This window comes from Chrysochloris asiatica, unplaced genomic scaffold (genome assembly GCF_000296735.1).
Source record: "Chrysochloris asiatica unplaced genomic scaffold, ChrAsi1.0 scaffold00054, whole genome shotgun sequence".
Taxonomy (NCBI): domain Eukaryota; kingdom Metazoa; phylum Chordata; class Mammalia; order Afrosoricida; family Chrysochloridae; genus Chrysochloris; species Chrysochloris asiatica.
In genome coordinates this window covers 3,024,033-3,047,868 of record NW_006408572.1, presented here as the reverse complement: position 1 = coordinate 3,047,868, position 23,836 = coordinate 3,024,033, and the positions used below count along the sequence as shown (strand labels likewise).

General features: G+C 53.3%; 1 protein-coding gene across 2 annotated transcripts in view; it reads right to left on the bottom strand.

The window, feature by feature from the left end:
• Nucleotides 1-2,582: 2,582 nt before the first annotated feature.
• SGSM2 (small G protein signaling modulator 2) overlaps nucleotides 2,583-23,836 on the bottom strand; it is a 31,410-nt gene continuing 10,156 nt past the window's right edge. Inside the window, exons 3-24 of one of the 2 annotated variants that reach the window (XM_006863242.1) lie at nucleotides 18,613-18,775; nucleotides 18,172-18,333; nucleotides 17,821-17,888; nucleotides 17,580-17,725; nucleotides 17,156-17,290; nucleotides 16,577-16,701; nucleotides 16,108-16,175; nucleotides 15,730-15,890; nucleotides 15,448-15,574; nucleotides 13,640-13,774; nucleotides 10,147-10,300; nucleotides 8,720-8,784; nucleotides 8,497-8,642; nucleotides 7,970-8,098; nucleotides 7,615-7,797; nucleotides 5,576-5,968; nucleotides 5,280-5,404; nucleotides 4,789-4,871; nucleotides 4,451-4,560; nucleotides 3,763-3,859; nucleotides 3,079-3,246; nucleotides 2,583-2,951 (exon numbers count right to left, since the gene is read on the bottom strand). In XM_006863242.1, coding sequence (XP_006863304.1) covers nucleotides 2,863-2,951; nucleotides 3,079-3,246; nucleotides 3,763-3,859; nucleotides 4,451-4,560; nucleotides 4,789-4,871; nucleotides 5,280-5,404; nucleotides 5,576-5,968; nucleotides 7,615-7,797; nucleotides 7,970-8,098; nucleotides 8,497-8,642; nucleotides 8,720-8,784; nucleotides 10,147-10,300; nucleotides 13,640-13,774; nucleotides 15,448-15,574; nucleotides 15,730-15,890; nucleotides 16,108-16,175; nucleotides 16,577-16,701; nucleotides 17,156-17,290; nucleotides 17,580-17,725; nucleotides 17,821-17,888; nucleotides 18,172-18,333; nucleotides 18,613-18,775 — 3,032 coding nt within the window. In that variant the 3' untranslated portion in view covers nucleotides 2,583-2,862. The remainder of the gene's footprint in view (nucleotides 2,952-3,078; nucleotides 3,247-3,762; nucleotides 3,860-4,450; nucleotides 4,561-4,788; nucleotides 4,872-5,279; nucleotides 5,405-5,575; nucleotides 5,969-7,614; nucleotides 7,798-7,969; nucleotides 8,099-8,496; nucleotides 8,643-8,719; nucleotides 8,785-10,146; nucleotides 10,301-13,639; nucleotides 13,775-15,447; nucleotides 15,575-15,729; nucleotides 15,891-16,107; nucleotides 16,176-16,576; nucleotides 16,702-17,155; nucleotides 17,291-17,579; nucleotides 17,726-17,820; nucleotides 17,889-18,171; nucleotides 18,334-18,612; nucleotides 18,776-23,836) is intronic. The other variant, XM_006863243.1, reaches the window with a different exon arrangement.

Here is a 23,836-nt window from a genome sequence, read left to right as displayed (position 1 = left end):
CTGGCTCCTGCTCTGTGAAAAGGTCCATGGGTGGCACCAATGGTTTGCTCTGACCTAAAGATTGGTGGTTCAAACTCACCTAGCAGTGCGATACAGAATGCCTGGTGGTTGCTGTGAGGTGCTGTTGAGTGGGTTCCCACTCGGCGACCCTGTGTACAACAGAACAAAATCCTCCTGGTCCTGCGCCATCTAGCGTGTTGTGGTCACAGTATGAATCTATCTTACGGAGGGTATTCTTCTGTTTCACTGACTACAAGTACGATGTCCTTCTCCAGGGACTGTTCCCTCTTCCGTAAAGACGACAGCCAAGAAAGGCCTACTGAGCAGTTCTTACCCTGTAATATTTGGGGTCTGCGTCACAGTGACTCCGAGTCCAGGCTCTGTGGAGGAGGCAGACTTACTTTCTAAGACGGTGAGTTAGCCGCGTACCCTAGTAGACCCATCACTTGGCTGGGGGATCCCCTCTGCTCCTGAGGGCCTGCTTCAAGAGGCCTGCAAGGGATAGCATATCCAGGTGGAGTCGGGAGAGGGCGGGAGTATGGACAGACTGCGCCACTAGCAGGCTAGTTTATCTAGGTCCTTTGGAGAATTTCCTTCAGGTGGAGAAGCCAACACCTGAGGGAATTGATAGTTGTAGGCAACAGTTAGCAGGTGGGGAGTGGGGGCGGGGGTGTGTTCTCTTAGGGGCTTATAAAGTTGACGTGTTTCCTGGCTCCAGAGCTCCACAGCTGTGGGCCACTAGTTCAGGGACTGCTCAAACGGCAGGGCCCAGCCCTCTAGGAGCCCACATGGGTTAGGCAGGGCTGTGTGCTATGGTTGTCAACTGACAGCAGACCCTAATGTTCTGAGAGCCAGTGTCCTCTAGCACCAGAGGCAACATGTTGGGTGACTGGAGTCCTTTATCTGGAGGCATGGAAGGTGGGACCAGATGCTCAGAGGTGGGGGAGGGCAGGAGAAGGGGTGAGGGTCTTTTATTATAGTTGGTTCTTTTCTGTGCCTCAGCATGGCCTGACCCCTTCAAACCTGGAGCCTGAGGCAAAACATTCCAAAACAGAGCTCAGTAGGTACAACCAAGGGGCTAAAAGAGCAGAAGGGATCTTCAGGGACTGGTTGAGGAGACTGCAGACTCCCGTCAAGCTTTGAGCTTAACTCCTCAAGCTCTCAGGATAGGCAGGGGAAGAGTTAGTACTGTGAATCACAGTGACCCTGTATAGGCTTTCTGAGGAGCGGCTGGTGAGCTTGAACCACCGACCATGTGGTTCAAAGCAACCTTGCAGTCCAGCACTTAACCCACATCACCACACCAAGACTTGGGAGTGAGGGTCCCTAATTGGCTCTCACCTTCCACACCTACACTACCCTCCATTCTGAGGTACCTCTCCTGGAAACTTGCTCCCCTTTCCTTGCCTTCTGGGGCTGGCTTTCTCACTGGTTGACCATGAGCTTACAGAATTCCCTGGTACACGAAGCCCCCACTGTCCAGTGTAGCCCCCGCAGCCTTGAGCCTCACACGTTGTCGAATGCTGTGTTTATTGGTCTGTTACACTGAGGAGTATAGTTTCTGAGCCAAAACTAAAACATACACACTCTGCTCCTCATAAAACCACTGAGTCACTAAGGCAGGCACACAATGGCCACCTGTGCTTGGTGGAGGCCAGGGACTCGTGGATGACAGGGATGGACAATGGGTTTGGCTGGCCCCTCAGCAGGCCACACAGAACCCAGGCAGGGGGCGCTGGGAAGGCTGTGCTGGATGCAACAGAGCTGCTGGACCCTTTTCCATATTTCTCAGACAGAGGATGTCTCCCAAGTTTTAGTGACTGCTGGGCAGGCCCCAGCCAGGGGCAGATGGGGTGTCCTGGCCCCAGGGCAAGGCCTAGCCTGCATGTGTTAGGGTGGAGGGAGTAAATGGGGCTAACAGAGCAAGCAGCATGCCTAGGCCTGGGGTCAGGGGCTTTCCTAGCACCTCAGCAAGTAAGGCTCCTCTACAGGGTGTTCTGAAGAAGAGGATCCACGGGCCTCGTAGAGGTCTGAGAAGCAAGCAGGAGGCAGTGCCAGCCTTGCTTCTCACCAAGGACAAGCAGGGAAGAAGACTCAGGGCCAAATCAGAAACCTGGGTGGGGTGCTGGGCCACCCCGAAAGCTTCGGGGTCTGTCCCTGAGAGCAGGCGGCCAGGCTTCCCTCCGAAGAGCAGATGCTCCCACCGCCTTCTAGATCACCCAGGTGGCAAAGCATCATTAGCACAGTTTTCAGGGATGCATCGAATGCATAAAGCACAGGCAGAGTGTCGAGGGAGACTGAATACACGTGGGCTGCACCATACGGTGGTGGAGTGCATGGGTCACCTCAGGTGGCCAAAGGCAGTGACAGTGCTGCTGAGGTGGGGTGCTCCCACCCAGGCCCCAGGGCCTCAGGGAAGGCCTGGAAAGTGGCCCGAGAATGAACTGGAAACCTTTCCAGCCACCCCACCTGGGGCTGGTGTGCACGGGGCCTCTCAGGGCAGAGACAGCATAGAGCTCCTTGGTCCAACAACCTCACTCAGCAGGGAGGCGGTGGGGATGGTCCAGGCTGTGGCTAGCCCCAGTGGGGAGTACATAGATAGCCCCCAAGGCAGCAGCTCCCTGAGGCCTCGCCTCCCATCCCAGCCCTGATCTGCATCTTGGTTTCTGACTTGCCCTGTTGGGCCAGCACTGCCCGGAGTCCGATCCCAGGCTCACAATCACTTTGTTAGGGACATAGGTGGGCAGGCAGGGTCAGCAGGGGTGGGGTAGTCTTGGCTGCACTGCCCTTGCCCCTCTCCCCCTGAGACCCAGGGGTCCGGTGCCCAGACTCTGCACAGCTGCTGCCTCTCAGCCTCGGTCCTCATTTGTTCTCTATGAGCATCTGCACCTTGTGGACCAGGTCCCGGGCAATCCGCAGGATCTCCTGGGCGTCATGGCGCTCAGCACGTTCTGGAGGGAACACAAATAACTGGGGAAGTCTGGAGGGAGGACAGCAGGCTGATAACAACACACTTGCCAGACTTATGGGAAGGGCCATCTCACCCCCTGCTCAAATCTAGCAGGAATCAACTCCTACCATTGAAGAACTTGATGATGTCTGTGAAATCCATGTTGTTGTCACGGATAATCTCGCGGTACGCTTCCACAAGAGCCAAGGCGATGAAAAGGACAAAGTGCTCTGATGAGATGTGTCGGGCGGCCCAGATCACCTCCCACACGGCAAACACGTCCTCATAAAGCAGCTCTGGGGACAGCAAGGGGCTGAGGCTGAGCTTCGCGGGTCCTCCGCATGCAGCCAGGTGGGAGTCAGAGCTCCCGGAGCCCTAAGCCTGGATTCTTCCTATCACACACAGGCTGGTCCAAGAGTAGGTTTTCCCTGTCTCAGCCCAAGATCTTGTCCTTCTCTTGGTGATTGATGTCTGCAGAGCGGCACTGTTCTTCACTTCACTTCAGCCAGAACTACCCTACTTGTCTGTGTTTTAGTTAGACAGTGGTGTTAAGGTGAGGACTTGTGTGAACGCAGTTCTGAGAACCTAAGCACAGTGCTTTTCAAGCCTGGCTACACTTTGCTATCACCTGGGAAGCTTTTACAAACACTGAAGCCCAAGTTAGGAGGTTAGGGGGTGGGGCCCAAGGCACTAAGTATTTCTTAAAAGTGCTCCAGGTGATCCCAAAGTCTAGTCACAAGTTGAGACTGGTTGACTTTGGAGAAAGGTTTACCATGGCCAGTCTGAACCCCATGAGCCACCCCACCTCTTACCTCTCTTGAAATCTAGCAGGAACCAGCGGTAGCAGAAGTAGAAGTGGGTATAGTCTCCATTCTGATGCATCAGTTCAAACAGCTCTGAGTCCAGGACCTTGTATTGAGGGGGAGGTAAAGAGATAGGGGCTGAATGGATGCTGCCCCTCTCTAGAGCCCCTCACCTCCACCTCTGGGGCCGCTCTCTCTACTATCCTGGTTCCTGCTTCCTCTCCCCTCCAGTGTCCTTGGGTGGGGTCGCACTCTGTTACCCTGTCCACATCTTTTAGGTGTTATGCCATTTACTGGGTGTTTGATTTCATCATCATCCGCAACCCTCACCAAAACCTTCATGGATACGAGTGTTCACATACTCATAACTCTACCAAAACGAAACCCACTGCCATCAAGTCCGTTCTGATTCATAGAGACCCTGTATAGGGTTTCTGAGACTGAAAATCTTTACCACAGCAGACAGCTTCATCATCAATTCTGTAGAGCTGCTGATGGGTTTGAACCACTGACCTTGTGGTTGGTTAACAACCCAATGCCTAACCCACAGCACCTCCTCCTTGATTTGTAACATTGAAAAAAAATGTGTTTCTTTTTTTCATGAACAAAATTAAACTTCTATGTAGAGAACATTTTTGTGACTGAGGACAAGCCCGGTGGTACCAGTTTATATTTCCATGGGGCTTGCAGACCTCACCTGGATGAGGGAGCGCATATTGGCAAAGTGGGTATCCATGGCACCCCCGTTGGGAAAGTTCTGGCTCATCCTCTTCATGAGGTGGCTGAAACAGCTGTAAGCCAGCTGATCTGAGGATAGACAGGAGGAAAGTCAGTAAGGGAAGACCCCAGGCCCACGGGCAAGATCCCTCGCTGCATGGGGGGGGGGGGGGGGAGCCTTGACCCTGGAGGACAAAGCTGCTTTATGTTCCCATTGTCCTAAGCCAGTGGTCTTTTCCCTTCTGCAGCTGTGTCAGATTCCAACATTGTTTGGGGCACCCTGCTCTGGAGGTTGGTCATGGGATCTCCGTGACTCACCACTATCAAGGACGACCAGGAGGGGTGCCAGCAGGTCACACATGCCCTGCACATAGCCCACGTCCAGGTGCTCCCACACGTAGCTGAAATGCCAGGCAGTCACAGGGTGGCCCCATGCTCCTCTCCTTGCTGAGGGCCCTGGCTGAGGCTGAGGGCCAGTCCAAGGAGCCTGAAGCAGCCTGGAAGCTCTTCCTCTGGGCCCCACCCTCAGAGGACAATGGCAAACAGCCCCCAGCCCAGGCAAGGAGACAATCAGGAGGTCACCCCGACTTGGCCTGCTGGGGCAGGGAAAGCCCTGGAGTGAGGGAAATCAGGTAAGTCTCCCTGAAGAAGGGTCACCAAAGCAGAGACTGCTGTAAAGAATGAAGAAGAGTGGGTGTGGGAGTGACATGCAGGACAAAGTGGTCCAGATGGGTGCAGGAGGCAGGGCACCTTCGGGGAATCTAACCCACCACAGAGCAGTGCTCCCTGGATCTGCCCCCCAGTGGCACCTGCACATGATGTCTCGGAGCCGCTCGAGGTTGGGGGACGTGAAGAACCAGTAGTTGCGGTCACATCTCTGCACATCCTTATCTATACGGTGCAGGTTTAAGGCCACAGTGTCTAGTAATTCTATCTGGAAGAGCAGAGGACCCTCAGAGGTGGGACTGGGGGACACGGAGAGATACCCAAAGACACGTATCTAAGCAGGGAACCAGGGGGACTGACTCAGAGTAAGCGCAACCCCACCCCATCTGCAGCCCTTGCCCCTACCCGGAGACCTTTTATGGGGAACGTCCCCACGTACAGTGTAGGCAGCAGCGCACACGGCCGCAAGCTCCTCCCCGGCCTCCGCCAGCTCGCTGCCCTGGAAGGCTTTCTCCTGGTTGTGATCCTGGGACTCGGAGAATGCTTGGCCCAAAGGGACTGGTCCATGGGAACCTTCCTCCCCACCACCACCATCCTCCTCCTCAAAGCCCACACTCTGTCCCTCGTCAATGCTTGACTGGATGCCTGAAGTCACGGAGTAGTTACGAGAGGACGGCAACCCAGAGTCTGGTGAGTCAAACTCCACAGACTGCTGCTGCTCCACCCCAACGGTCCCTGGGGTCCCCGCGCCCAGCTCCCGCTCCAGCTTGGGCCCAGAATCTTCAGTGCCCTGGGGTCCTGGAGGCTCCAGATCATCCACAGAGATAAACACCTGGTGGGGAGACACAGACAGTGGGGCTCACACCTACACTCCAGCACCTCCCCCAGCTCCTTGCCTCCTCTCTGTGTCAAAACGGAACCATATTTTCTCCACATCTCATCCTCCCTTCACATGGCCTCCAAGGCTCGAAGCCTCTCCTTGGGCTCTAGGTAAGCATGAAGACACCGCTGTTGGCCATATTTGGCGCCCCCTCCTCAGGTCTCTTCCTGAAACATTAGGACAATTCTTAGGGGCTCCAGGGATCCCTGGGGCTGGTGTAGACAGAAGGTGGCCATTTGGTGGCCAGTTCATGCTAAGTCTCATCCTACCATCACCTCAAGTCACGAGGTTGCCTCAGCCCATGGAAAGCTTCGTGACTGTTGGGTGCCTGGGGGAAGGGCCAGCTGGAGATGTCAGAATCGATGCTTATTCCTTATAAATTGAATTACATATTGAATGGTCAGCAGAACAAGGTGAAAAACTTCTCTAGGAAGTACATAGTAATTTATACAACTATTACTTTCAGACAAGCTGAAAAAAGGTTAAGAAATGAAAGAAAATATATTTTACTGATTAGAAATAGTTTACCACCACAGATAAATTACAGGGAACTAAGAGATACACAGGCATTTATCCCCCTCCTCCTATTTCAATTATGTAGGAACGAGATGGTCAAAACAGTTTTCATATTGGGCAGAGACAGTATGAAGTGCTGGGTTAGTTACTGGGTAAAGCCTTGGTTCTGAGACAGTTGAGAGCCTGACTCGGAATAGGGCCAGCGAGGAAAGGCCCTGTTGGCCTGAGCTTAGTCGCTGGGGGGTTTGTACAGACTCAAGACTTTACAAAAGTCAGTGTCAGAGAAAGACACACATACACACAAACACACACACAGGTTGATCATAAAGAGGGGAAAAGGAGGGTGCATTTTGGTAGTTATGTTTAAGTCTTACTCTAACTTGAATTTTCTGTTAATCTTAGTAAGGATTTACTGAAATAACAAGATGTAAAGGAGTGTCCTTAAAAATGAAACTTCTCATCTGTGCTGATTAGAACTTGCTGTCCACCCAAAGCCAGGGGTGATCAGACTCTTGCACAGTTTATCCTAATAGGAGGGAGAAAACATCATGGTGGCGGTGGGGTACTTTGCCAGTAGACAGCAGCAGGACCTCACTGAGTGTTCCCCTGTTCTCTGGGCAACAGCTCAGTGAGGCCTCTAGAATATGAGGATATTATAGCTGAAAGGAGAACTGAAGTCCCAAGGTTGAGAGCTCCTGCCCAGGAGAAACATGTCTTGTAAACAGTGGATCTGGGACTCGGACCCTGCTCCTACCCTTACACCCCTCCACAGAGAGGAAGGCTGCTCTAAATTTCTACAAGTCCCTCTTCCCCTGCTAGTTCACAGAAACAGCCCAAACCTACACACACCCACACATTAACATGTAACATCTGTGTAACACTCCTGCTCAAAGCATTGCCACATGCAGTGGGCAGAAGAATACAGTTACTACATGGTTCAGGGAAAGAAATGAGACACAGACACACTGAGCCACACTCCCAGGCCTCTGCTGCCTGTGGACACTACAGGTGGGTCGAGAACTCGGGGCTCCCATGAGTCACATGCTAGCCCCCCTCCCACCCCAGTCCATCTGGTTCCTCACTTCGTTGCTGATGGTGGAGTCCCGGTGGATGAGGCGCTGCACATGGCTGTCGATGCTGCTGCCTGAGGAGAACTTGGCAAGCATGGTGGGGTGGGCCTCCCTCTCCCGCTGCCTCACCACCACCTCGCAGGCTTTCCACTCTGCCAGCACTCGCTGGTACCTGGCCGCCACCACTGCGTCCACCTGCACTCGGAGCATACCGTGACCATGGTGGGGTGGGGGCAGCTGGAGATGAGAGCAGCCAGGGGGCAAGAGCAGGGGGGCCTCTCTGCTCCCAGACTTCTCCAGATGGGAAGGGGCGGAGGCTTCTGAGGCTAACCTCCCAGGGCTCCCCCCCATGGGAGCCAGCCCCTACCTGCTCCATCTCCTTTTTGCTCATGCCGAACTTGTAGTGACCAAGTAGAAAAGGCCAGACATCCCTGCGGATCTCATGCTCCACACCTCCGTAGTAAACCTGCCGCAGCAGTTCCAGCTCCTTGTAGTTCTGAGAGACCCAGGGAGTAAAGGCTGTACAGCCCCACACACACCCTGCCATCCAAGTCCTGCTGTGTGTAGCCACGTGTCCCACCCCCACATCGGAGTGGGATGAGATCGCCATCAATCCTCTTTCCTTCAAGCAGGAAACTGAACCCAGAACCACGTAAAGACTTGCCCAAGGTCACAGAGCAGCGGGGAGGAGAATGGATTGCAGTCCAGTACTCTTCCCTAGTATACCATGACCTGAGTCACCCTGTGGCCCTGGGTCCTGATCCATCAGCCCCACTCCTGCCTCATTTTACCCTCAATGCACACTCAGTCTATGTACACAGGCTGTCCTGCATTTACCATGCTCATCCCTGCCACCCAATCTGGCCCCTGGCCTAGGACACCCCAGGTATGCACCTTTTTGTCCTTCTGATACTTGCTCCACACGTCCTTGGTGAGGCCTCCAGAGGCCCCCGGGGGCCGGTCAGGTGGGATAATGTTGTGGTGCACCAGTGCCGACAGGTGGGTCCGCACCGTGGACAGGTGGCGGCAGTATGCCAGCCCTATGGTGGGGAGCCAGGAGGCCACTGACCATGGTGCCCTCCCCCACGTGCCCTCCAACCCCTCCTCCCATACTCACAGCCGTAGAAGGCCCTGGACACAATCTGCCTCTTCATGCTTTCACACAGTAGCCTGAGGGGCAACCTGTGGAAGCAATCTGGTTCAGAGTGGGCAGGTGTGGCTTAACTGGTGGGGGGCATTCTCAGCTTGGGGACAGGTGAGGCACCCAGGTTTGGGTGGGAGCTGGAGCCCCAAACTAGCAGCACCTCAGCAGGCTCCCATCTCCACCTGCCACCCTGAATATGGCCCACATGACCGGGGTGTTTGTCACTTCTGACCTCACACAGAGTTGGGCCAGTAACTCAGGAGTCCTGCCTCCCCACTTTCCCCATCCCAGGCCTCTGGGGTTCACAGGCACATGCTCAGACCTGGGGGACAGGAAAGTGGTGCCCAGAGTGGCTGTGGGAAGTTGTGTGTTCTGGGGTACTCTCCAACCTTCCAAGCCTGCCCAGTGGGCTCCCAACTGACCCTATCCATCCTCACAGCCCCAAGAGCAAGGGGGTGGGGACAAGACAAACACACACACACACACACACACACACACACACACAAAGGATGACAAGGCTCCAGAAAGGCAGGGGGACCAGGAGATTGAGGAAAGTGCAGGGACCTCTATCCTCCACCCACCCAGGTGACCCTGACTTTACTAACTTTACTTGAGGGAATCTTGGCTTCCTCATGTAAAAATGGAAAGAACCAAAGGTCATAAGGCAAAAAGTGAAACAACAGGTGAAAAAGGCTTCAACACCATCCCCACAGCGCTGCCAGCACGTGACAGATGGGCACGGCTCAAAAGCAGGATCTTTGCCCACCTATTATGTGCCAGCACAACTCTGCGCATTCCCCTTATTAGGGCTGCTATGAGTTGGAATCAACTCGACAGGACCTAACAACATTTCTCCCATAAGCACTCTAGGGAAGCAAGGGATCATGTTGTCAGGTGCCATCGGGCAGTTTCGACTCATAGTGACCCTACATAGGGTTTCTGAGGAATAGCCTGGTTGAGTTTGAACCACCAATTTTGTGCTTATCCTACAGCACCACACCAGGACTCTTAGCAAGACATTGTATTACCCTAATATATAGATGAGGAGTCTGAGGCTAAGAAACAGAGACTCAGAGAGACTCAGTAACTTGCCAAGTCACATGGGTAGTGGCTGTTGTCACTGTTAGGTGCGTTAAGTTGGCTCCGACTCATAGCGACCCCAATGTACAACAGAATGAGACACTGATGGTCCTGTGCCACCTTCATCATTGTTGTTCTGTGTGACCCTTTGCTGCTGCCACTGTGTCAATCCATCTCATTGTGGTCTTCTGCTTTCCCCCCTACTTTACCAAGCACAATGTGACATTGGATCCTAGGTATATCCAACTCCAGAGGCTACCTTGTCAAGCAGGTGACACAGACAGACATGCCAACCGAAGATTGCTGTCCTGCCCACTCACCGGTCAGGCACACAGCTGCAGTGGCTAGGGGTGGCATATGGGGAGCTGCTGGATGAACAGGAGAGGCAGGAGGAGCCCTGGCTACACAGCGGTTCCAAGTGCCAGGCTGGCAGGCTGGGCCCAAAGCCCTGCATCTCGATCATGTCACCAGCATCTAAGGGAAGGAAGGGGGCTGGGGTCAGAACCTGGCAGGCTTCCTCATCCAAGCATGTTGCAACATGCCCACCTCTGTGCCCAGAGCTATAGCATGAAGTCACCAGTGGTGGAAAACCACAGGGTAGTGCCTCCCTGGTAGAGCCTAGGGATGGCAATGGTGGAAGAGAGAGGGCACCTGGAGAGGGTGGGCAGGTGTCTTGTGAGAAAACAATCTGAATCGTGGATGATGGCATTTCTCTCTCTAGTGGCAATGGAATAAACACTTGCTGTTTTAGAGGGAGAGGAGAGAAAGAGAAGGAACAAAGACCTGAGCATCCTAGAACACTGACAACTATTTTGGCCTTCAGAGATTCAGCTTGGTCCTCTTTGGTAAACCCCAAGATGAGCAGGAAGGTACCGGGAACACTGCATACTCTGAACCCTCTTGTGCCAGGGAGGCGTCACTGACAAAAATGAGGGGCCACAGAGCCACCTGTTCCAGGCCTCCTTGCTGCTGGCCCATGCGGCCCCCTGCGTTCCTCTCCAGGCTTGCTCAGTCTAACTGCACTCCAGGAACCGCACAGGTGAGCTGGAAGGAAGGTCACCTTCCCAGGGCTGCCCAGTCACTGAGGGAGGAAGGGTGGCTGACACCTGGGCCAAACCTCTAAGTGCCAGGACAGAAGAATGTGCCCAGGAGCAGCCTCAGCAAAGGCAGCTCCTTGAATGCATCTGCACCGCCTGCACAGCCAGCCCAGCTGGTCTTCATCAGAGTTCAAGATGCAGGGGTGCTTCCAGGGCCAGAGGGGCAGGGCTGCTCAGTAGGCGGGCCTCTGGCAGATGAGTTTCACGAAGATGAAGCTAAGTGACAGCAGGAAGGGAAGGGACTAGATGATGGGAGAGAGCAAAGAAGAGAACCAGGAAAGAGAAGTGTGAGTGAGGAGACATACTTCCTTCAGTAGGGACTTTCTCTGGCCATCTAGTGTGGCCCTGCCCAATAGGAGTCTGGAACAGACCCAGGTCTGGTTTGTGTGAAACCAGACTTCAGCTCTGGGTGTGCTTGATGGGAGGGCTGAGCTGAGTGCCCTTCAGACCCCTCCCAGACTGCCCTGCCTCAGCCCCAGGCCTTTTTGCTTTTTTTTCCCAAGCTGGGAGTTTTGATAGCTGTCTGGCCCTTCAGCTCCACCAAGAGGTAAATTAAGGGAACATACTTGGTGAGGTACGGATGCGGCTCTGGGAGTGAGGGGTTGCAAGCCATGCATACCCAAGGCTTTGGGAGGGGGGAAAGGGCAGGGATAGATGCAGGCAGGGTGGGCAGGTGCCTAGCTCCTGCCCTGCAGCAGGCAGGAGAGAGGCCGGTGGAGAGGTCAGGGTCGGAGCAGGCAGACAGCAGGGTCAGAGGGTGGGGAGAATCAAACTCACAGGAAACAAGCGCATGCCCAGAAAGCAGGGCCCAACCATGACAAGTCTTCTAGGGCAATGCTCTTCACCTTAATTCTCCAGGAAGGAGCTGAACAAGCCAGCATGAATGAACCCAGACACTGGGGAGGGGCAGCGGGCTGGACCAAGGGCTCTGCTGGGTCAGCCTGGACTCTCTCTCTTCAGAGCAAGAGGAAAGTTAAAAGCAAATGATCAGGACACTTGAACCCCACAGCCCCTAAGACTCCGAATGAAAGGCGTCTGACCTGGAGCAGAATTAGAGTGAACAGCATCTCTGCTCAGTGGGGGAGGCAGCAGGAAAAGGGGGAAGGAAGGGGGAATCTGGACACCCGCCACTTGAGTCACATGCACAAGTCAAGCATGTTGCAGGCTGGAAAAGCGATGGCTAGCAGAACGGACTCAACAGTGTTGTCATTAAGGACTGGAGTGCAGTGGGGGCTTCCCACCCATCTCCTAACCAACTTGTAATTCTGCTCTTACATCTCCTCCCTTCTCCCAAGTACTGGGCTGTTGATCAGGCCCTCTAAGTTCCCCTAGAGGATGGCCAGACAAGTCTGAGGCCTCTGGATCCTGTGGGACTGAGGGTTTCCCTGAGCCTGAAGGCCCCAGACCCAAGCCTGGTCAGGACAAAGACTGCTCTGGGAACCCCCAGGCTGGCTATCAGGCTCCTGGAAGGCTGCCCATGAGATAAGCAGGGGCTTCTTGATCCCTGTCAGAGCTCAGCATTCCTACATGGCTCAAAGTCAGTTAACCTCAATTCTTAAACCAAGATTTGTCAGAAACTGGGCCTGGTCCACAAACTTTTCCTATTAGCAGGAATGGAAGGGAGTGAGGGAAAGCAAAAGGCAGGTACGTGGAGGATAAGAAGGGGCAGCTGCTAGGCTATGCTGGGGTGGGGGTGCTCGATATGTTCTATGGCACAGACTTGGTTGCCCAGGAATGGGGCTGGACTATGGGCTTTTCACAAGCATAAGGAAAGTGTTACCTATTTTTGGACACCATCTATTGGGACATGCAAGGGAAAGAAGAAATTCATTCTGTGGCATGAGAATGTGTGGGAAGGAGGAAGTGGGTCCTCAGCTAAGGAAGTTCCCCTAGACCACGCAAGAACTGACCTCAGCACAGTCTTAGCCAGACTGCCTGCTCACTCTCCTGCCCTGTGACTTGGACAAGGACCAGGTATGGTGCTGTGCTGCTTACAATGAAGGGGGCTCTGTCCTCATGGCCAGGGGACCCCTATCTCCCCAGTGCCTGCACGGTACCTGGCACAGACGAGGACATGGAGCTTTGTTGTGGTGAAAAACGTGCTCAAAATCAGAGCTCAGCAGAGGCATTTCATGATGTTGCCAGGCCCTGAACACTACAGGTATTACTAGATCTCATTCTAAAGTATTAGGCCATTTTTGCTCCCTATGGTGTCCCCTAACTTCCCCACCCCCCACACCTGACCCACAAGACTGTCCTCATGACCTGTCCAGCCCCTAGGCCCAAGCAGTTGTTTCTGCTAATTCAGGAGCCAGAGTTACAGGGCCCAGAAGCTGGGCTTCCCAGTTGGCAGGAAAGAATAAAAGAAACCACTGTACTGGGCTTGTTGCCAGCAGGATCCTGGGAGTAGAAATGGGGCTCAGAGAGGCAACCAGGAAACAGCAGACCTTTCCACCAGAGGATCTGCTCCCCAAGCCCCATGGGAATTCCTCTCCTTGCAGATTGCTCCTGTACCATGCCCTCCTCTTGACACCCCTTGGCTGGCCTCCTACCGGCCTGCCCTGCCCTACCTCCAAATGGAAGGGAACCAACCGCCTTGGGCCCGAGTCCCATAATGCCAACACTGCCGTTCGAGCCCCTGAGGTGTGTGGCAGGTGGGCCCAGGGGGTAGGGGCATGGGCGGGGTGGGGGGAAGGGAGAGGGTGAGGATAAGAACCTTTCATCGGATTGGGAGCTGTGAGGTTCCGCGAGCAGATCATTGAGAGCATCGCGTGTAGCTTATCCTCCTCTTCCTCATCATCGTCCACCGAGGCCGCACGGCTGGCCGCTAGGTGGTGGTAGTTAATAGTGACTGCTCAAAGAGAATAGCGAGAGAGGCAGAGGCATGAGGACCCTTGTCCCTTGGGCAGGAGGGACTGGACTCCCGCCTCAAGGTGAGGTCACCTGCAGGACGTGGACAGGGTGGGACCTGAGAGCTCCTTGGATGGCTTCTTTGGGGAAGTGTAGGAAAAAAAGTGAGAGGTGAGAGGCAGCTACAGAGCTGCCTCTTGAGGAGGCCCCTCTAAGAAGGAGAGAGGAGAGAACTGAGAACAGGGCCTTCTGGGGCAGGCCAGCAGCTCAGGACTCAGCAGCCTTGGCCAAGGCTGGGCTCCACTGTCGGCAGACAATCCCGGTCATTCTCTACTTTCTGTCACATCAGGCAGACAATCCCAGTCATTCTCTACTTTCTGTCACATCAGGCTGAAGCCCATCTGAGAGTTTCCCCAAATGCCTCTGTCAAACTATAAGCTCAACCTTCTCCTCTGAATGTTTTCCCAGAGCAGCTCATCAGGAACCCAAGTGACTCATCTGCTCTCCTCTCTGGGCCCTGGCTCACCCTCTATGGAAGCGGTTCTTGACCAGTGACATGAAAAGAACTGGCAAATGCCAACGCTTGAAGAAGGGGAAGGGATACTACAAAATGAAAATGGAGAAATGGCCTGATTTTAAATGGCAGGTTTGCAAACACATGTTCTAGCAAGGCATATCTCCTTGTCAGGCACATCTGTTGGGGAGGAGGGGGAAAGGGGGGGGTGTCCCAGTATCTTGTGTCCTCCAAGCCTTTTGGGACTGCTTGCACTGGGGATATGAATATGGCCTGAGCCTTCTGTCATCTGGTAAAGACAATTGTGAATTATATGGAGTTTCCTCTAAATTGGCATGTAGTAGGAAGCTTAGGGGACAAGGCAGGTAAATGGCCTGGCTGCCAATAAATGCTCTGGGCTGGAAAATTCCCTGACTTTATCTGTAAGAAATGCAACTATGACCCAGAGACACCCATGAGCAGCAGCATCACTCGGGGCAGGGAGGGAACTTTTAGGTGTTGGTAGATACCTAAGGATACATACACCTCCTTTGACCCAGGATGTGTGTCCAGTTTAGGGTAGGGAGAAATAAGCAAAGGACCTAGGAACCTAGGATCCATGAGGGCCAAGCCAACTTTGGGCCCCTCAGCTCCCAAAATCCCCTGGGCTATCCTAAATCTCTGGTCTTCAGAGACAACTCCCTCTTCCGGCTGAAGTGCCTCTAGTCAGAAGTTGGTTCATGGAGGGCTCAGGATCTACTGGAATCAGAAGCCCTGATCCTGTATCTGTGGTGATCTGGTGACAGGCCAGAGGAAAGGGGAGTTCACTACCTTTGTTTCTAGTCTCGCTTCATCTTTTCTCTGAGGTAGGGTATGAGAAGACACCTAAGAGGCACACCAATGCCTGCATTGGCTGAACCACGAGTCTTAGGATGAAGAAATGGGGGAAGGCAGAGAGAAGAGAAACAACTTTTCCAAGGGATGAGCTGTGGGTAAAAGGCCCACTAAAGAGACTAAGTGATGAACCTTATGTCTTAACCTGGCCTAGCACAAGCACCTCTGGTTGCTGGACCTCCATTCTCACCTGCCCTGTTTGCTGCCCCTCCTGGGGGCACTGCACTCCATACCCTCCCTGAGTGTCTTTCTTGCCTCCTCTGCTGGGTGGGGTTTGGGACACTCACTGTGCTCATGCCTGTGTCCAGGATAGATGATCCGGAACACGCAGTCTGTGGCCCGCCCCATGCCTGTCTCCTCCACATCTACCGACCTCACGCTGCTGCGCTTTCGTAGTTTGGGGAACACCTTCCCCTGTGGATAGAGGGATGGGCGGGGTGGTTAGCCTGTACCGGACAGGTCCAACCCAGGCTCCCACCCATACACATAGTTGCTCCTAAGAAAGGGGGAGGCAGGGCAAAGGACTCCCCAATACCCCTTTGCCCAAGCCTCCCAATCCCTCCAGGTACCTTCCCCTGCTGAGTCCAGAGCGGGGGCTCTAGCTGTCCACGTGGCAGGAGCCCATTCTCCAGACAGGACAGAAAAGACAGGAGGTGCCCCCCCTGGGGAAAGTGCAGTGGCGGCCTCTGGATGCCATCCTGGCTTACCAGCACAAGCATGCCGCCATTCTCTGGGGGGTAAATGTGGGCCGTGAGGCTAGCCCACGTGGCCAGGTTCCCACAGGCTAAGTGTGAGGAATTCATGGAAGCTGCGTGGCAGCCAGGAGCCTCACTGAGCAGGGACGGCAGGGGCAGGTGGAAAAGTCTTCCAGGCCCCAGGTACATTGCAGACTGGGAGACAGAGCATCTGTCTTTCCCACCCCAGCACCCAAGATGAGGGAGACTTACTTTGCTGGTGGCAGTGGATGCAGACAATCTGACTGAAGGGCACGACCAGGGCGTAGTCCCAGTAAACGCTGGAAAGGAACCAGATTGGTGTCACTGTATCCCAAGACCTCCCAGCTGGGTTTCTTCCTTTGCTAGCCCCACCAGCCTTTGAAACTACCCTGAGGAGAGGGTGGCCACAGCCAAGAAGTGACCCCAGCCAGCCATGTCCCTCTGAACCTCTGCTGCCCTCCTGGCACAGAGCCTGGCAGTCTTGGCTATCTAGGCCTGGCTCAGATAAATCCCTTCATGGTCTGGCCTGGCTCAGCATTAGAGAGCCTGGGCCTCTCTCCAGACAACCTTTCCTTGTGAGTCTTGGCTTCTGGGTAGGAATGAGGCCTCCTGGAGTGGGTTAGGTCTTTCCAAATCCTTACTGGGGGGTGAGCTCCCACTCCTCTCCCTGGCTTCGGAGAATGAGTCCTAAAGTCCCCACCTCTTTTCCAGCTCCGAGTCCCCCAGAGTCCCATTCATGAGCTGGTTGGGGGTCCACTTCAGAGTGAGGCTCTCTGCAGACTGGTGTAGGGAGAGGTAGCCAGGGACAGCTTCCATGTCCTCCTTCTACAGGGAGAGACACACTGGAAGATGGTGAAGGCTTAGGGGCTTGTAGGAATGGCCTGTGGGAAGGACTCAGGTGGACACAGGGGAGGCCAATCAGGGGTCCTGGACTAGGGTTGGGTAGATCTGAGCAGCTCTCTCCTTTGGCTGGCCTTCTGGATGCCATGCATGTCTTGGGCCAAGAACACCCAAGCCAGGTGCCTACCCTGCAGGCTGTCATTCTCATCCTGGATCGTCTGATTCTCAGTTAACCAGAGCAGATGCCAAGCCCAGCTCCCACGTGCTCAAGGCTGGGCATGAATCTAATGAAAGGGTGAGGTGGGCTGGGAGCTGTTCTCCCCCAATTCTCTGGCTCAAAATCCTTAGAGAAGGAAGGAACACAACTGGAGGGTTGCAACTTGGGTACCTGGGAACTAGAAGAGGGGGAGGGAGGCGCTGGGGTATGAGGCTTTCCTACCGGCTGCACCAGCACATTGTTCTTGCCATAGAGCAGCCGTGTCCTTGAGTTCTGGTGTAGGGATTCCACATACTCGCGGGCACAGGCAGCAAGCCTGTCCTCTGAGGCACTGCCACTTGAATGCCGCTTCCGAATCTGTAGTGGGAAGGCAGGCTCAGTCCCCACCTTCACGAAATCTGCCTCATAGATTGAAAGCCTTTGGACATCATGAAAATCCTCTCTAGTGGACCCTCTGAGTCCTTCCTGTGCCAAGTTTACCCTCAGCCACCCTCTGTTCTCCAGTGCTCCTGGGTGGCCATGATCTTGGGGCATCTCCAAGACTTATCTTGTGCCTGCAGAGAGCATGGAGGCCAGACATCCCCCCCGCCGCAAATCACTGAGCAAGGCCTGGGCTGCCCACAGGGAGTGGGAGAGGGATACTTACTCCTAGGGCTGGGCGCTTCGCAGGGGAGTCCTGGCGATTGGGGGGCCCACGGATCTGGTGCCGCTGGACAAGCTCATCAGCAGAGGGGTCAGTCCAGTAATGGTCGGCTGTCTTGAGCTTAGTGTACTCCAAGGCACAGGGTCCCACTACAGAGACAGGGACAGCCAGCTCCTGACAGTGCTGCCTCTACACCTCCCCTCAGCCAGCGTGGGTCCAGCTCAGGCTGTGCTCTCAGGCTCACCTAAAAGGGAGGCCAGGATGGGGCCAAACACAGGGTCTGCCAGTAACGCCTCCTTCTCGTAGTACTTGCTGCCAGGAGAGACAGGGTGTCTGCTGGGCTTCTCAGACTCATCTCAGGACTTTCAAGCTCCCCAAGCAGGGATGCGTCCCCACCCACCCCCCAAATGCAATTCAGTCACCAAGAAGAAATAAGTCCATAAGACTGAGCTTTATGGAATTTTAAAGGGGGAAGAGTATGCCTATAGGCTGACAAGCATGTCAGTCAAGCAGCTAAGGGTTGGGTGGCAGAACTGAAGGGGGTGTGGTGGGCAGAGGAGAGAGGAGGGGCTGCCTGGGGGGGATGAGCAGTCACCTGCAGTTCTCCACCAGGTACTGCACAACCCTGTCCAGCACTTTCTCGATGAGTGCTGTGCGTACCCATATGTGTTTCAAGGCCTGTGGACTGAGGGCCGGGGCCTTCCCACTGGCAGAGCACTGTCTCCGCAGGGCCTCGTGGCTGCCCCCTGAGGGTTTCCTGCAAAGAGAGAGATGGTTTCATGGGGAATTATGGGCTGAGCTCCTGGGACTGTGAGACAGGAAGTAGGGCTTGTGCTACCAAATGCAAGCCCAGAGGGCTCAGCAGACAGGATAGGGACATACAAGGCCTCTACAAGGGACCACCCCTATCCTCACTCAAGAAGCCCTGTGAGAGACTGGCCAGAAGCCAACCTTTAGATGTGTGTCCCCAGGAAGTAATAAATGCCAAGTGGAAATAGCAGAAAAGAAAGGTGGGAGGGGCTGGCATAGGGCTTACCTGCCCTCTACTTGCTGTTGTAGCTCCTGTACCTTCTGGCAAATTTCCCCAACCACTGAGCATGTCTTCCCCACCTTGGTGAAGAGGGCTGCCATCTTGTCACTACGTAGGAAGCCAGCGGCCCGGCGCCTCAGTTGATGCAACAGGCAAGCCTCTACTGCACCTGAACCACAGAGAACAGCACCTGATCGACCCCCTCCTCCACACCTGTGGTCAAGCACTAGATGAGTGCTTCACAGACTCAAACAGGTCCCACAGATACACTCTGCAAAAGCCTGACCTCCCCATGCCTCTGCTCCTGCCCAGGGCGGGCCTGCTGGGGCCCCTCTCCCATGCCTGGTGAGTGTTACGTCATGGGATCAAAGCTGTCTGCTTCTGGTGGTAAAAGTGGCTTTATCTGAACACAAGAGTGAGTGAGGCCAGCACGGACAGCCAAGGGCAGCAGGGAGCACGAGGTCCAACAGCCCTCCTGGAGAGCAAGGGTGATGTGTTGCTAAGGAACAGGCTCTAGAGAAGGCACTGAAATATTGATGAAGCCACTGCAGAGATCAGACCCAATGGCAGTCCCTGAATTATTGATGAGCCAAGCAGCAGAGAGTGAGAGAGTTCCATTTTCCCTGCTGAGAGGACTTCCCTTCATTCATTCATGTTTTTAGGGGCTAGGATTAAGCTCTCCCTCTGGATCCTGCTTACCCCAGACAGACCAGGGGAGGAAAGAGACGGATGGGGAAAGGCATGGAGGAGTTGACCTGGGCACACACAGACTCTGAAACTATTAGTGTGGTTATGGGGAGGGGTGGGGGGAAGGAGAGGCTTGACAATTATTGAGTGTCAGCTAATTGGCTTACAAGTGAGGAAGGGAAGGGGATTTGGTCAGAGACACAGAGAGGCAGCAGGCAGCGTCAGGAGTGGGACCCAAGGCTCAGGATCCTGAACACTGACAAGAGTCCCCTTTCCCAGCTCACACATCTACTGTGTTTGGGAGGAGGCTCTTCCCTTACTTTACAGGTGCTCTGTTCACACAGATTAGAATCAGTACTGAGCTGAAGTGACACAGAACAGGATCTGAATCCTGTGGGGGAAGTTAGGGAAATGACTGAATGCTCTAAGACTTGGTTTTATCATCTGTGAAATGGGGAAAAGACTTCTTAAGATTGCGTTAAACGTCCAGTGAGTTGAAGTATGACACCTAGCACTGGGCCTGCCACACAGGAGGCATTTGCTCCACACTGATTCCCAACTTCTTCCATGTTTGGTTTATGGTCTGTTCTACAGCTAACCTGGGTTTCTGCAAGGTCTCTCCCGGGCAGGGAGGGGACGAGAAGAGAGGATCATAGACTGGCTTGAGGTGGGTGGAGATGCCACTAATAGGAGAACTGAGGTCCCGTCAAGTTTATTTTCATCGGGTTGGTATGAAACCTGGAATTTAGACATAATTACAGAAAGTACAATTTCTCATGTTTTTTGTTAAGTGACAGGCAGCCACTGCTGGGCTCTGAAGGAGTTGTTTGGCCTCCCTTGGACTGGGCCCCATGTGGAGGACAGCCAGCTCAGTGAGAACATCCCAGGGGAGGGGGACACAGGCTCAAGCCAGGGAGGATGTGACTACAAGGTGCAGCCCTCTCATCAGGGTGTGCTCATTCCTCTACCTGTACGTGTATATGCAGATGACTGTCTGTCTCTCCACGTGTGTTATGCATGTAAAGGGGTTTCAAAAAATCTTGTTGAAAAATAAAGAGAATGGAATTTTCCCATGGACTTTTTGAAGTCCCCTTGTTTGGGGCCTGGGGGAATCTGGATTAAACATCACATAGCCGCTGTTATATTCACTTCCCCAGGTCTCTGGAGGTCTATGTGACCCTGGGGTATACAGGTGAGTGAACCTTTTATCCCAAGCCTCTCTTCTTGGTTCTGTGGCTGCAGTAGCACCAAGGCCGCACCTGTGGAAGGGGTGACCATTTTCTGAGGTTGTGCTCCCCATCCAGAGCAGGGAGACAAGCAGCACTGTGAAGGGCCAGAGTGGCAGCAGGTGGCACTAGTTCTGCAGGGAATCATGTGCCTCAGTGATGTGACTAATTACCGGGATAATGATTCATTAGCCTTCCCACCTTCCCCAGGCAACTCAAGCGCAGCCAGGCAGGGAGGCAGGGATGGCACACCTTCCTGGCCTAGGAGTGTAGGCACCGAGGAGGCTCTCTGGGGTGGGATGAGGCATTCCTCAGCAATTACTACAAGTAGGGAATAAGGAGAGAAACCCAAATGACACGCCCAGGCTCCTCCCTCACCCGCAGCTCACCCTGCAGCCCTTAAGTTCCTTCTGTGAAAACCCGGGCAAAGTGCCAGGCAATATCTTTGGAAGGTAAGATTGCTCGTATCCCTCTACTTTCCAAGTAAAGTAATCGGCCCCTTATGCCAGCTATTCTTCACCATTTCCATGGGCTCCTGGGCCAGTGACTGTTCAAGTTAGACCATGCTTCCCCATTACCACAGGGATGCCTCCAATGGAGAATCACAGCACAGAATCAAAACTTACTGTCAGCTGTGTGGGACTAGGGTGGTTGGTGGTTATGTGCTGTGGAGTCTATGGATTGTTGTTGTTGTTGTTAAGTGCCGTCGAGTCGGTTTCGACCCATAGTGACCCTGAACAGGGTTTCCGAGGCTGTAAGTCTTTACGGGAGCAGATCGCCTCATCTTTCTCCCGCGGAGCAGCTGGTAGTTTCGAACTGCGGACCTTGCGGTTCGCAGCCCAATTCGTAACCACTACGCTACCAGAGCTCCTTGGAGTCTATGGATAGCCAAAAAAAAAAAAAAAAAAAGATAATTGAGAATCAGTATTCTAATGGAGTCCTGGTGTGGCGCTGTGAGTTAATGTGCCAGACTGCAAAGCTGTCTGAATCGCAAGGTTGGCGGTTCAAGCTTACCAGCGGCTCCTCGGAAACCCTATACAGGGTCGCTATGGGTGGGAACCGACTCGACGGCACTTAACAACAATTCTAATAGGATTTGTGGTTGGTTTCTGGGGATTCAAAGACCCCCTGAAATTGTATGCCAAGTTGTTGCATGTTCTAGCATGCTTGAGTGTTTGTTTTTTCTGATAGAGAATCCATGACTTTCAGCTTCTGATACTTGACCTCAAAAAGCTTAAGAACTGTTCTAAGACCTTCTATATGACTGAAACTCAGGTATAAACCTAAACGTACAGACAAACAGAATTTCCACTCAGGTTACTGTTGCTACTATTACGTGTCATCTAGTGGCTTCTGGCTCATACAGGATTTCTGAGGCTGTAAATCTTTCTCCTGAGGAGAAAGCAGCTGTGGTGGGTTCAAACTGTGTGGTCACAGTCCAGTGCTTATTGTACAGGGCCCAGTCCTGCCCTCATTCAGGTAATGTTTCACTTATCTACTCACCTCCAAGAAACATTTCTCAGGAGTAATCTATCCCATCTTTACCTACTCCTCCCCCTTTTTCTATCACACTATGGAGAATTCCAAACATGTACAAAAGAGGGTGTTCTAACAAACCCCATGTACCCATAAATCAACTAAAACAATGATCAAATCACAACCAATTTTGTTTCAGCTGTACCCCCTCCACCACTCTCTCCCTTAACCCTGGGTTATTTTGAAGCAAAATTTAGATCAATATAAACGTAAATATTATTAATAATGTTATCAATAAGTATTATTACTGTTGTTGTCATGTGCCGTGGAGTCGGTTCCGACTCATAGCGACCCTGTACAGGGTTTCCGGGGATGTAAATCTTTACGGGAGCAGAACGCCTCATCTTTCTCCTGTGGAACAGCTGGTAGTTTTGAACTGCTGACCTTGTGGTTCACAGCCCAATTCATAACCACTACGCTACCAGAGCTCCTTAAGTATTATTACTAGCATTGATAAATATTTTAACATGTATCTCTAAAAGATAAGAACCCTTTAAAACATTTACATAATACCTTTGTCTTGTCTCCAACATTAGTAATTCCTTAATGTGTCAAATACTTGGTCAATGTTAAATTCCCCTGATTGTCCAATGCTCCAAACTCCCAGAAACATGGATTCCCAGATGGGATCCTGATGAAGGTTCTAAGAGGCCTTCATGGAAAAGCTGTAAGGTTACTTCCAAGAGTAAAGTCAAATGTCATTATGGTGATGATGACAGATGGTGAGCATCAGGCTCCTGCTATATGTTTTACCTGCATCACTTTTAATCCCCTCTCTGCCTTCTAGGGAGGAGCTCTGGTACTGGTTACCAGTCAGGTTGATAACCTCAAGGTCAGTAGTTCGAAACCACCAGCTGCTCCACAGGAGAAAGATGAGGCTTTCTGTTCACTTAAAAATTTACAGCCTCAGAAACCCTATGCAGGGTCGCTATGAGTCAGAACTGACTCCACAGCACACTACTACCACCCACCATCTTGCCTTCTGGGGTGGGTTCAGAGGTGCTACAGCTGACCAGAGTCACACACTAGTGACAAGGCCTGCATGTGAACCTAGGTCTTGTGACAAATATAAAATATGGACCACCCAGCTGTGCCCCAAGGCAAGGGTGAGGGGAACCAGTCAGTACCCCCAGAGTCCCTTCCTTCCACCTGGATCATTTCGGTATGAAAGGATGTGAGGCAGGAGGCAGACATACTAAGAGTGAGCTGTTAATTTGGTGCGGGAAGGAAAACAAGAGAAGGAATCCCTTTATTTTCTGAAAAGAGACAGGCCAAGAACCACCCAGGGCCTGTATCTCAAAACGTGCTTTAATAACTTTGACTGCAATACCCCAGAGGCCTTCCCACACCTGCATCTGGTTTGAGCTCATTAGCATCTCCTTGCCACCCCACCCCCCACCCCCCTCAAGGCACAGCAGGGCAGACCTTCCAGGCTAATGAAAGCTGCTTAGCAACAGGACACTGGTTAATAAAGCCCTGATGTTCCTGCCAGCGCCACAGACTCCACCCATGTTTCCCATTCTGGCTCGTCTGCAGCCTCAAACAACCCTCAGGTTAACCCATCCACGCAGGGGAGGGTGGGAAACCTGGAGCCTGGGCCCCGCCCCCTATATCTCTTGGGGAGAGGAGCCATTTAGGAGTTTGAGAATGGGTTGTATAAAGTCAAAGCCTCTCAGCTAGGCCTCATAAACACTACCTGGTTAGAACCAGAGCAAATAGAAACACTGTGGAGACAGGTGCTCCTAGGCTCTGAGTAAGAGAGGTAGGCAGCTCACAGAAAC